Source organism: Cyprinodon tularosa, unplaced genomic scaffold, assembly GCF_016077235.1.
Source record: "Cyprinodon tularosa strain WSP-4 unplaced genomic scaffold, ASM1607723v1 ctg293, whole genome shotgun sequence".
Classification (NCBI taxonomy): domain Eukaryota; kingdom Metazoa; phylum Chordata; class Actinopteri; order Cyprinodontiformes; family Cyprinodontidae; genus Cyprinodon; species Cyprinodon tularosa.
In genome coordinates this window covers 551,999-565,224 of record NW_024039000.1, presented here as the reverse complement: position 1 = coordinate 565,224, position 13,226 = coordinate 551,999, and the positions used below count along the sequence as shown (strand labels likewise).

Here is a 13,226-nt window from a genome sequence, read left to right as displayed (position 1 = left end):
TCCAGCAGAGTCCGCCGTGGATCCTCTGAGGGAGCCTCCTGCACAGGTGCAGCTCATCAAGACCATCAGAGGATCCACTACTTAAGCTGCCTTCAGACCTTACCTCAACGCCGCAGTGTTGTTCCAGTTGGTCAGCGCTAAAGCCTTGATCTCAGTGATTTTTCCATGTCCTTAATCCCGAGTCGGATTCTTACGTTTGTCTCTGTGCCTCTAGGTGACTCGTGCTTCCTCCGTGAAAGCTCTGGAAGAGTTAACCTGCCGAGCCGACCCTCCGAGCCAAACCCTGAAGATTCTCAGTCAACCTCTAAGCAGCTCTGGGCAAGAGCTAGGAAACCCAAGCCAAGGTCTGTCCTAATAAGACGTGAGACGCTGAAGCAGCTAACGGACTCTGCTAACACATCCTTCTCCAGAACCAACAGTGACTCTCCCAAGGAGAACCTCAAGAACCCTCAAGGTACTACCAGAGCACCATTGGAAACCAAAACCCCGTCAACAGTCCTTAACTGTGTTGTCTCTCACGCAGACTCCGGTGAAACCAGTTTCCAGACCAAACCAGTCATCTGCATATTACGTGCTTGTGCAATAAACTTGTTAAACTTTTCATCCTGTGTCTGTCAGTGGTGTTCTGCATCTTTGGGTCTCTCTTAGAGAACCGATCATGACAGCATATATCAGCCCTGCACACATAATAAACTATAGGTGAAGATGCACGTATGGAAAAGAATGAACACACTTTTAAGTGGATTGTAATAAAAACTGTTGTTGAAATACAATACCCATACCTCCTAATTAAAGGTCACTTATTTATAATATTTTCTATTAACTTAAAAACACATTACTATCCATATCCAAGTATATTACCATCAGCACAGTTTATACTGTATGCAACAGTTAAGTAGTTTACTTCAAATATGATTGCAACCGTGTAATTTTTCTCAAAGGATTTCACTATACTTTGATGCCCTCTAAGTACTTTGAAAATAAACACCCCTAGCTTCTGGGCAACTGAAATAAAAAATGTAGCAGCACGTCTTAAACATTGTGTTCCTGGGTGATGCAAGCATCCTGATATCTTAGTAAGACTGGGGGTCTTTGATTGTGCAGGCTTTCAGGTGTGTGACACCGTAAAAGAGAGACATTTTCCCGTTTTATCCAAGCCCCAAGCCCCGGCTGCCTGAGTTGGAGGATTCCAGATGTGTCAGAGGGGGCGTGTGTGTGCTACTATGCTAATGCCTGTTTCCCGAGGACTTAAAGGGCTTAGTCTGCTCTGACCCTGCATACAGATCACACTCTTCGGTCAACAAGCAGACCATGACCTTCAGCATGTTTGTGTATATATATATATATATATATATATATATATATATATATATATATATATATATATATATATAGATGTATATACTGTAGATGGTAGGCAAGGTAAAGAACATGAATACTTCAGGGTCAATTACAGTAAAGGAATTATGACACAATGTAACACCTTCCCTTCCTTTTAATTTCATGTTTCTTATGTATGTCACCTGTATATATGATAGGATGTGATGAGTCCATTCGGCTTCTTTGGAGGTGTCCATTGGATCTCCGAAACATTAGGCCCCAGGGCCTTTACTGTGGGGGGCTGCAGACCTTCTGGAGTTTTCTCTAAAGTGCGGATGTAGACACCATCTCCAACCCCACATCCCTCTGAAATAAATTAAACAGATTAAATGTTATAAAACACATTTTAAAGTTTTTTTTTTTCTCCGAAATCATCTTATGAATAAAAACTATTTCCAGTCTCAACCTATGACCTTGGTTAAAAAAAAAAGCAAGTTATTTCTTGGTAGAGTGGGTTGTAAAAGTATCAGAGCAGTGACCTTTGGGTTACTGCATGCAAACCACTTTGTGTATTTCTTTCTTGTTTACTTCATTATTAAAGAGAGAGAGTAACTAAATCAACACTCGCCATTCTGACAGGCCTGTATTCGTATGTAGTAAGTGGTGAAAGGCTCCAGATCCATCACAGAGAGGTGCAAGTCTTGTCCAGCATGACGACTTATGGTTTTGTGACTTCCTGGATTCAACAGGACATTGTAGAAGACAGACTGACTGCTGTTTAGATGAGCTGTGGAGTAAAACAGGATGTTATTACTTACAGCAAGACTTTTTGATGGGAACCTTCTTACAGAAACTTAACTCAAATGACTCTTCAGTTTAACTAATTTCTTTTGGATAAGTAATAACCGGACAGGGCAACATGAAATAAACATAATTTCTATGTTCTAAGATTTTTGCTATAATTCAGTCCTAATAATTCATTACGACAAAATGAAGTATTGCTAAATATTCCATGTAAAAGCTTATAAAGAACCAAATCTAGATTCTTATTAGTTTTAAACCTAATTTAGCTGCTTTTTGAGAACAAAAAATTAGAGAAATTATGAGGAGCTGTTTAATGGGTTTTGTTATTCTTAGAAAGTAGACAGGCCTGAAGTGTTATTGGTATTAGACTGCTTTCTGGGTACTCAAGCTCTCTCCCACAATTTTAAAACAGGAGTGTTAGGTTAAATGCTTTTTCTAAATTGCCCTGAGGTGTGAGTGTGTATGTGTGTGTGAGCAGGGTTGTTTGTCTTTTAGGTCTCTAACACTTTGTGAAGGTCTTGGTCATTACACAGTGGTAAAGGGTTTAGCTCTGTCTAATGACCTTATTTTAAACTTATTTTACTATCTACTGTTATGAAAAATGTCGGTTAGGTTCTTACATAAATAGCTATGGCATAGTACTGCCAAAAAATACTTTTAGGTTCTCATTGTTTTCTGTCTATTTTGTCCCATGATACACACAGGAGTTAATACTTGATAGCTACAGTTTTAGAAAACAAGGGTGGTCTAATATTCTTTGTTAAATGACTGTATTTCTCTGATGCAAGCTGTTATTTGTGGACCCACTGTATATACTGTGTATATCCATGCACTTTTTTCTTCCTTTGGCAGATTCTTCATCTTTGACTTGAGCTGGTGTAATGAGTAACTTTCTCCACTGTGAGATCAATAAATACAATCAATCACTCAAACCATTAAATGTGAGTGTATATTTGTTGAACCTGGCCAATGGTTGATTCTGATTTTGTTCATTTATTTTATTCCCTTGTTTCCCTGCTTTTGGTTATACGTCTTGTCTTCTAAAATGTATTAGAGGATTTTTCTGAAAAATTAAGTGTCCAGATTCATCTAAAATGACTTGATAGATCGATGGCATTCTTGCACTTATGGTCCCCCTGGATGACTGCGAATCTTCACAGATATAAGAACGTTGGTACATTTCCAAATATGATTAATTCATTAAGTTTATCTTTAGATAGTGAGGTAGCATTGAGGGCAACTACAAAATGTTGCTGTTTGGTCTATTTTGATCTAGTTGAGATGTCTAAGTTATCAAAATTATAAGTTTTATCTAAGCCTCCAACTTCTGTGTTTGATCAAATTCAAACCAAGTTATTTAAGACGATTTTCCTTCTGATTTTCACCTCCATTATAGTTAAGACTGATCTTTACCTAATAAAGGGATATGCACTACAGGCTTTTGAGGCAGCTCTAATCAAACCTTTACTTACGAAATGACTTGATAAATAATAGACCTATGTCTGATCTTCCTATCTTTATAACATTCTAGATAAATACTTGCTAATAAAGTTTGTGAGGACTTACATCCTAAATAACTTTTTGAAAAGTTGCAGTCTGGTTTTAGAGCTCATCATAGCATTGAAAGATCAATAGTAAAACAATGATATTCTCCTGAACTCCCACAATGGATATGAATATCCACAGACTACAGGGGGAAGGTTAATGCTACAACAACATTAAAACTGTGACTGTGATCCCAAATGGGTACAGCAAAGTGAATGTACAGGTTATAGGCACTGATGATTCAGCTCTCCCGTGATTCAACAGAACAACAGCTAACTTGGAGACTCAGCTAGTAAACAAAATACTAATAATAAACCCACCAGCAGTCCTTTCTGGCATGTTTTAGGAGCAAGGCCAATGTATCAAGGTATATGACTCATTGTAAGGTCTTGACAATGATTCAAATCATAATAGCCAGAATTATAGAAAAATACCCCCTTCCCCTCCAAAAAGGGAAATCTCGACAGTTGTCTCAACAGCTGATATGAGTGAGCCAGCTGAAACTAAAGGAATCCCTCTTCAAAACTGGTCTTATCAGCAAAATGACCCTTCTGCTCTCAACAACAGGAAATTATGTGATAATATCTTTATTCAATACAGTCTCCTCATAAGCTTCCAGACAATGGGTGCCCCACTGGGCCAAAGACTATAAAGGTTTGAACACCCCACTGTGTGCTTAAAATATTTTGTTTTGGATTTCACCCCAAAGCAGATGTGTTTTTTTGTAACTGAGTCTCTCTTCCTGTTGGATCAATGAAATTGCAGCTGAATTGCTGCATAGTCCGACTAAGGCCCTCTTGCAGAAAATCGTGTCAGGTGTGAACATCCCAATTGGCTGTTAATGAGTGCTAAATACCACAACCTCGTTGGACACAATTTTTTTGTTGGATTGATGCAAAATCAGATTTGGTAAATTCTGGGCTTCAACACCTCAACTTGAAGGCTTCGTAATTTATAAGTGGGACACTCTCAGGTCTGGATGCTCAGTTGTTGAACTGCTCTGTTCTTTTCGTTGCAATCGAGACAGTGGCTTGGAATTATTTGCTTTGATGACTTCGGAAAAAAAAATTTCAACATGTTTTGAGCGAGAGTATACTGTACCTCAAATTATCATCTGTACTGTCAGTCCATCAGGATTATGATCCTATTTACTGTAAATATTTTTGTTCAGATGGACAGACCCCCTGGCTGTGAGCGATAGTGCTGGGAGTCCCCAGTGAAAGCTTTCTAAAGCCGGCGAGGCTTTTGGGGATTTCCTGCTGCCATTCCTATAAAATATTTTTTGACTTGACATGTGTTAAGCGCCTATAGAGTGGCCAATAATAGCATTGGAAAGTGGGACTTTTTCAGCTTTTCACACAGCGTCAACCAATCAGAAGGGTTGATCCAGTTTCTACCATTTTCTGCGTGAGATTGCTACAGTTTCACCAACACCAGTGACTGTCTATTGTTGCCACATATTCATGCAGAAAGAGCAAATCCTGCAAAGACCATGACTAGATGCAATCTGCTGGGTTGCCTTAGCTAAAAAGTTTTAACAAATGGGACTGGTAGGAACCTTGAGGTGATATGTGTTGTGAATCTGCGCCATATAATTTAACTGCATTGAAATTAGGGATGGCAATTGCTTGCTTTTATTGACTAATTACATTTTTGAAGATGACATTTTTTTTCTTAGGTTCCTGCAGCTCATAGTGACATTCCAACACTTTTTTACTAAGATGTGTATTCATAGCTGATTTCCTATCCAAAAAGCATGTTTCACAGTGTGAATTTCATTGCCCTTTAAAATAAGGTAAACTTCCAGGGGATAACTGAGATAAAAGTTGTTTTTTTAATGTTATTGTTTAATTTTGAAACTTATAAAAAATATAAGTCAGGAATGCATACTTGACAATTTTCCAGCTGATAGTCATTGATACCTTCCAAAAGATGGGTGCACAAGCAACAGAGAGCAGCCTTGAGGGGACTGTGAAGCACTGCGGCATGGAGTACAACTGTAGTTAGAGCTTCAAAAGCTGACACACACAAACGTATCCTAGACATTAGAGTTGTCAAATGTATCGATACTCAAAACAGTATTGATACTGGTCCTAAATCCGATACGAATCTGATCTTTTCAAATGCAACCTAATTCTAAACGGCCAGATCGCCTTCACCTGACCTGAACATCATCAATACTCAACAAAGGTCACTATTCTGCATCTTGCTACGCAGGAGCCGGAAGAAAAACAACAACCATAGCAGATGATAATGGAGAGTGCAGTCTTTCCTTCCAACCATCATGAAAAGTTTGAGTTTTTAGGTTTGGAAAGATCACTAGATGTGCTCTAGCACTACCATACATGTTTACTTCTGAAAACACAGAGCACTCTTGCTTGTGACATCATTGCGTCCTCTACTGCGCATGCAGGACTGTTGTGTTGTATGAATGCACTTCACACAGGAGATCAATAACAAGTCACATATATTTGGAAATGTGAACAGCAATGCAAAAAAAATGGACTTTAAAAAAAATCGGAATTGAGCATTAAGGTCTGCAATGTGAACGTAGCCTTAGACATTTCTGAACACTCTGCTGACAAGCATTACCAATACGCTTGTCCACTGTGAGAAATGTATCTCCTGTCTGGAAAGTGAAATTGAGAGGTACTACATCCTGTTGATTTAATTTTATACGGCACAAAACCAAAGTTAAATGTGCGTTATTTTCAATATCATCATATGACATTGTTTCGCCACAATTTGATTCATTGCATGTTCGCAATTTGTCTTTCAAAAACTCACTGGAAACTAAAAGTAGTTCAATTCAGCTGCAGGTGGCCCGGAGATAAGGATTTTACCACGCTGGTCCCCATGGGAAATGTTGTGTTCCTTTAGACAGTAGATTGATGTATTTGTTCTAAAAATAATTTTTAATCATTCGTTTTATAAATCAGGACTTAATTTGAATTTAATTGATGTAAAAACATCTTAACATTTGAAAGTTATCTTCAGGAATGTGTTTCAGCAGTTTTTAACAGGTTAGACCTTCACATCACAAAAAGTTAAATACCAGATGCACTACTGCAGAGGGACCAAAGTTTAGGTAATTTTAAGAGTGTTTAATTTCTGCTTCAGTACGTCAACCAAAACCTTAAAGGAACATATCCTGAAGCCATCACATTATCATATAGATATTATACATTGATCAAGCAGAGCATTCTATGGTTTAAAATGCAGACAATCTGGCCTGAACCCAGACAAATGCTTGCAAACGTATAAAGGCAGCACACACACCCTAATCCCCCCCATCCACCCCCCCACCCACCCACACACACACTGTGACTTTGTTAATATTCTCACAGGAGGTTTTTCCATAATTCAGGCCAACTGTATTGTGATGGGTTATTCAACATTCATGAACTCTAGATATCTCGAGAACGAACTGATTACCAGACAAATGAAAGACTTCAATTATTCACCCCCAACTCACATATCCACACAAGCACTGGAAAACATACACGCACACACACCTGCGACTTCAGCTTATAAGGCTTTTTGGAAGGAGCACTGCTCTTTCGTCATACAAAAAGACTGCCTTAGAAAAAGAAATCCATACAACAGCACTAAAAGAAGTTTTAATCATAAATATGATATTTAAATTCAAGTGTCTAAAGCCACTTAGTGGACTTGACCATGTCTTCTCCATAAACATGAATCAATTTCTAATGCTCTCACACATTGCGGGATACAAATAGACAAATCCCATGTATCACTGTCTCTCTGAGACATGGATACATCTTAAGATAGCTACAAACATGACGTAAGAAGGGATCTGATCTTTAAGAATGGATAATATTATTTTGAACAGCCATAATTCAGTGGTATATCAGTCAATGCATGCACATGAAGACGCAGAGACAGGTGCATGTACATACACACAGGTGGACACACTGCTGGAGGTGTAGACACACACATGCGTGCACAAAAAAGATCAAAATACTCCAGACTCTGGACTCGAGGAGTTAACCAAGCGTGAGAACCCAGCCAATATTTCCTCACCTTTAAAATCAACCCATAATGACGATAGAATAGGCCTGCCTATGGAAATATCTCACAGTGATGTGAATGCACTCACATACACACGTACGTACACACACGCATACATAAACACAGGCACAAATATACAGAAAGAGGACACACACATACACACAGGTAAGTGGAGTGTCTTCATAGTTGGTCCGTTTAAGCTGTTCTGAGATGGGAAATCAGCCTAATGAGAGAGTAATAGTCAATGATAGATGGGTTAGGGCAGACAATCACTGCCCCATAAGCATGAAACTAAGCCCTCAGTGCATGTTCCTGTATACTAGTGTGAATGTTTGGGTCTTGAAAGGCCAGAAGGTGAACAACTCAGGTCTTTGTTCTTTTCAGAGAAAATTTTCTCTTATTTAATTTTCAATAAACTCTATATTTCCTGAAACTCATAAACATACATTATTAGAATGTTTACATAATAAAATAACTTTATTTTTTTCAATTTTGGAATTTATAGCTTTAATTAAATGATGACAAAGAATATTTATAAAACTAAGACGATTGGGAAGACACTCATGTCCTGAATCTAAACAAAGTCTGAGAGAAAAATATATTTACCCCTTTCACTGATTTACATGTGTTTTATGAAAATAGTGACTTACCAGGAGGGGACCAGGTAAGTGATACGGAGTGAGGGCCTAAAACTGTCATGTCGAAGGGGGGTGGGATTCCAGTGGGGCAGGAGACTGGCGTATCTACAGCATATTTCTCACTCAACCCACTGCCGCCTGCTGTACTGGCCTCCAATTCATAGAAATACCTGAAGAGAAAATTAGGTATAGAGGAGAAGGAAGAAAATGGCAAAAGGGTGCAGTAGAAAGAGAGAGCAACAACAGAAGTATTAGTTAGAGGTCTGCTTAAAATAAAGACTCTAGAGACATAATTATCCTTGTTTTTTATTCAAAATGGTACAAGAAATCTACTATTTATGTTGTGGCAAATTAAAACCGTAATTCTTCACAAATTAGGCTACTCATTGGGACATGTTTTGGAATGACAAAACACTGTAGGACACACTGTACATACAAGTGAAAGGAAGAAGATGTAATGCTCTTATAAAAATCCAAAATCAAAATTACTCCAGTTATCCTGAATATCACATGAGTACCACAGGGATTAGTTCTAGGACCAATTATCTTTAATTTATATATGCTCCCAATCGGTAGAGTTATTAGACAGCATGGGATTAATTTCTACTGTTACAGTATGTTGATGATACCCAGTTATATCTGTCTATAAATCCAAATGAAGCTAACCCATTACATACATTTACATCTACAGGCATGTCTCGAAAACATAAAAACCTGGATGACTCTTAACTCTCTCCTTCTGAAAGCAGACAAAACAGAAGTTATAGTCTTTGGACCAGAGTCTTTGAAAAATAAGCTGATTAGTCAATCACTTCAATTGGATTGTATTAAACTGATTTCAGAAAATAAATTAAAAAATCTTGGGGTTGTTTTTGATCAGGACGTGTCATTTAAATCCCATATCAAAGATGTTTCTAGAATTTCCTTCGTTCATCTGTGGAATATTGCAAAAATTAGAAATATCCTGTCCAGGGGTGATGCTGAGAAACTAGTCCATGCGTTTGTTACTTCAAGGCTGGACAATTGTAATTCTTTACTATCAGGAAGTCCACAAAGTAGTTGGAATCCTTCAGCTGATCCAAAATGCTGCAGCCAGAGTTCTGATGAAAATTAAAAAGAGAGATCATATCTCGCCTATCCTGGCTTCTCTTCATTTACTTCCTGTTAAATCCTTACTAGAATTTAAAATCCTCCTCGCATGTAAAGCCTTAAATGGCCAAGCTCCATCTTATATCAGAGATCTGATTGTTCCTTATGTTCCCAACATAGCACTTCACTCTCAATCTGCAGGTTTACTAGTGGTTCCTAGAATTTCTAAAAATAGAATGGGAGGCAGATCTTTTATTTATCCGGCTCATCTCCTGTGGAACCAACTACCAGTTATAGTCCGTGAGGCAGACACCCTGTCTACTTTTAAGGCTAGACTTAAAACTTTCTTTTTTGATAAAGCTTATACAGTAGTTAGAGTGGCTCAGGTTATCCTTAGCTATCTCTATAGTTATGCTGCTATAGGCTTAGACTTCTGGAGGACATAGGGACCCCCATTTCATCATTCTGCTTGATTCTATCTCTGTTCTCCTATTCTGCAGAATCTGTTAGTTCAATCTCTAACGTTATGCCCTCTCTGCTTTTTCTCATAGTAGCTTTGCCTCGTCTGTTCCTGTTTGGCTGTGACACCATCCTGGAGAGAAATATCAGCTGTGCTGCTTCCATCAACACCCTTGTTTATAGATGTTGGAGATCGGCCTGTTTTCCAGTGTAGTCCTGTTTCTCTGACTGTGACTGGCTGGATGTGCTCTCTTAATTCTCTGACATGGGAGCTGGCTCGGAGCTCATCTGCCTGGCTGTGTGTTTTCTGGATGGGGCCGCCTTTTACAACTGCTTTTTGTATCTCTGCTTCTGTCTCCTTGAACCCCAGTCGGCCTCGGCAGATGGCTGCTCACACTGAGCCTGGTTCTGCTGGAGGTTTCTTCCTGTTAAAAGGGAGTTTTTCCTCTCCACTGTCGCTACAAGCATGCTTAGTGTGGGGGATTGAATTCAATGTCAATGAGTCGATGCAGTCAACTGGTTTTCCTTAGATAGAAAACTTTGAATCAATTTTACTGTATGATCTGGTTGAACTGTAAAGTGTCTTGAGATGACATGTGTTGTGAATTGGCACTATATAAATAAACTGAATTGAATATAATTCAGAGAGATCATCTGTGTTAAAAAGTAGTCTGTTTTAGTACAAAGGACCCACCAGTGTAGAGGTGTTAAAGTTAAAAAAGATTAAAACTGGTTTAGGTTACAAAGAATAACAAACCTACAAAGAAGAACATCCATTGAAAACTAAGCTGCACGCACAGATACAGTAGGAGACTATTAGGAGGAGTGACAAGAAGGAACCTTTGGGACCAAATCTAATATTCTGGTCTACATGAAAATGCTTTGTTGAAAAAAATGAACATGAACATACAATCACAAATGTGATACACAGAGGTGAATGGGGCAATGATTTGTTTTCAGTAGGGACAGAAAGGATGAGAAGGAATACCAAAAAGAAAACATGCTAGAGGCAGCAAAAGGGTTGAGGCTAAGAGATTCAACTTCCTGCAGAATAATGACCCAAACATACAACCAGATTTAACACAGATCTCTTAATCAAACCTCCTGGGTCAGAATGGCCCAAATTTCTGTGTTAAGAGCTGAAAACTGCTGTTCATAAACACTTCCTATCCTGCCTGACTGATGGTAAGCTATTATGCTAAGAAGACAGAAAAGTCAGTATCTACACTATATTGCCAAAAGTATTTGCTCACCTGCCTTGACTCACATATGAGCTTAAGTGACATCCCGTTCCTAATCCATAGGGTTCAATATGACGTCGGTCCACCCTTTGCAGCTAGAACAGCTTCAACTCTTCTGGGAAGGCTGTCCACAAGGTTTAGGAGTGTGTTTATGGGAATTTTTGACCATTCTTCCAGAAGCGCATTTGTGAGGTCGCACACTGATGTTGGACGAGAAGGCCTGGCTCTCAGTCTCCGCTCTAATTCATCCCAAAGGTGTTCTATCGGGTTGAGGTCAGGACTCTGTGCAGGCCAGTCAAGTTCATCCACACCAGACTCTGTCATCCATGTCTTTATGGACCTTGCTTTGTGCACTGGTGCACAGTCATGTTGGAAGAGGAAGGGGCCAGCTCCAAACTGTTCCCACAAAGTTGGGAGCATGGAATTGTCCAAAATGTCTTGGTATGCTGAAGCATTCAGAGTTCCTTTCACTGGAACTAAGGGGCCAAGCCCAGCTCCTGAAAAACAACCCCACACCATAATCCCCCCTCCACCAAACTTTACACTTGGCACAATGCAGTCAGACAAGTACCGTTCTCCTGGCAACCGCCAAACCCAGACCCGTCCATCAGATTGCCAGATGGAGAAGCGCGATTCGTCACTCCAGAGAACGCGTCTCCACTGCTCTAGAGTCCAGTGGCGGCGTGCTTTACACCACCGCATCCGACGCTTTGCATTGCACTTGGTGATGTATGGCTTGGATGCAGCTGCTCGACCATGGAAACCCATTCCATGAAGCTCTCTGCGCACTGTTCTTGAGCTAATCTGAAGGCCACATGAAGTTTGGAGGTCTGTAGTGATTGACTCTGCAGAAAGTTGGCGACCTCTTCGCACTATGCGCGTCAGCATCCGCTGACCCCGCTCCGTCAGTTTACGTGGCCTACCACTTCGTGGCTGAGTTGCTGTCGTTCCCAAACACTTCCATTTTCTTATAATACAGCTGACAGTTGACTGTGGAATATTTAGGAGCGAGGAAATTTCACGACTGGATTTGTTGCACAGGTGGCATCCTATCACAGTTCCACGCTGGAATTCACTGAGCTCCTGAGAGCGACCCATTCTTTCACAAATGTTTGTAAAAACAGTCTGCATGCCTAGGTGCTTGAATTTATACACCTGTGGCCATGGAAGTGATTGGAACACCTGATTCCAATAATTTGGATGGGTGAGCAAATACTTTTGGCAATATAGTGTATGTGTAAAACTTAGAGAGGCCTACTTAAAATGGCAGAGAAGGGCCGTTGTATAAGTTATTAACCATAAATATATACAGTTCTGCTTGAAAGTTCACATACCCTTCCATTAATTACAGTAAAAAAATCAGCTACTAGTCAAATAAATTGAAAATGACAGAAGAAATAAGAAATACAAATAAAAAAATATATAATTTTCTTCATTGGGAGGGAATGTTAACTTTTAAGCACAACTTTTCAAATGCCATGCTTTAAGATACATACATGGAGTCTTGGTAGCCCTAATTAAATTAAGAAAAACCCACAATGGTCACATAAGTAACTGAAATCTGACAGAAATAATAATAAAGGTTTATTTATTTTTTTAAATATTTCTATTGGAGCATTGTTAGAAAGCAATGTCTGACATTCATTTGTTCATTTTCATAGAACAACCATTACACATTGCAGCCCAATTTAAGAAAGCAGTAAAATTAGATACACCATTTCATATTTAAAACTAATCACACTTCTAACTAGACATAAGAGATTATGATCCAGATACAAATTTAATAACAGAAGACAAGGTTGGGATGGGATGATTTGAGTCATTTGGGGAGTTAAACAAAACAGATATATGATCACTGCAGTAACATATAGGCTGTTCAATTATCTAAACAGTTTGCTGAATAAGTCATAATATAATAATCTCAAAATGGAGCATGCATGCAACCTCCAACCACTCTAGAATATTTTATTCCAATGAAAACACATTGATAAGGTGTTTTTCTTAAACTAAGATGATCTTACATTTAAAAGAAATCAAATTTTTGATTAATAAAAATAAGCAGCAAAAGTTTTTTCAATTTGTTTTTTTGTGTGCAAAT

At 38.9% G+C, this 13,226-nt stretch overlaps 1 protein-coding gene across 1 annotated transcript in view; it reads right to left on the bottom strand.

Moving 5' to 3' along the window:
• Positions 1–13,226, bottom strand: part of ush2a (Usher syndrome 2A (autosomal recessive, mild)) — a 304,801-nt gene that overhangs the window by 42,157 nt on the left and 249,418 nt on the right. Inside the window, exons 70-72 of the mRNA XM_038291100.1 lie at positions 8,352–8,509; positions 1,949–2,107; positions 1,524–1,686 (exon numbers count right to left, since the gene is read on the bottom strand). Coding sequence (XP_038147028.1) covers positions 1,524–1,686; positions 1,949–2,107; positions 8,352–8,509 — 480 coding nt within the window. The remainder of the gene's footprint in view (positions 1–1,523; positions 1,687–1,948; positions 2,108–8,351; positions 8,510–13,226) is intronic.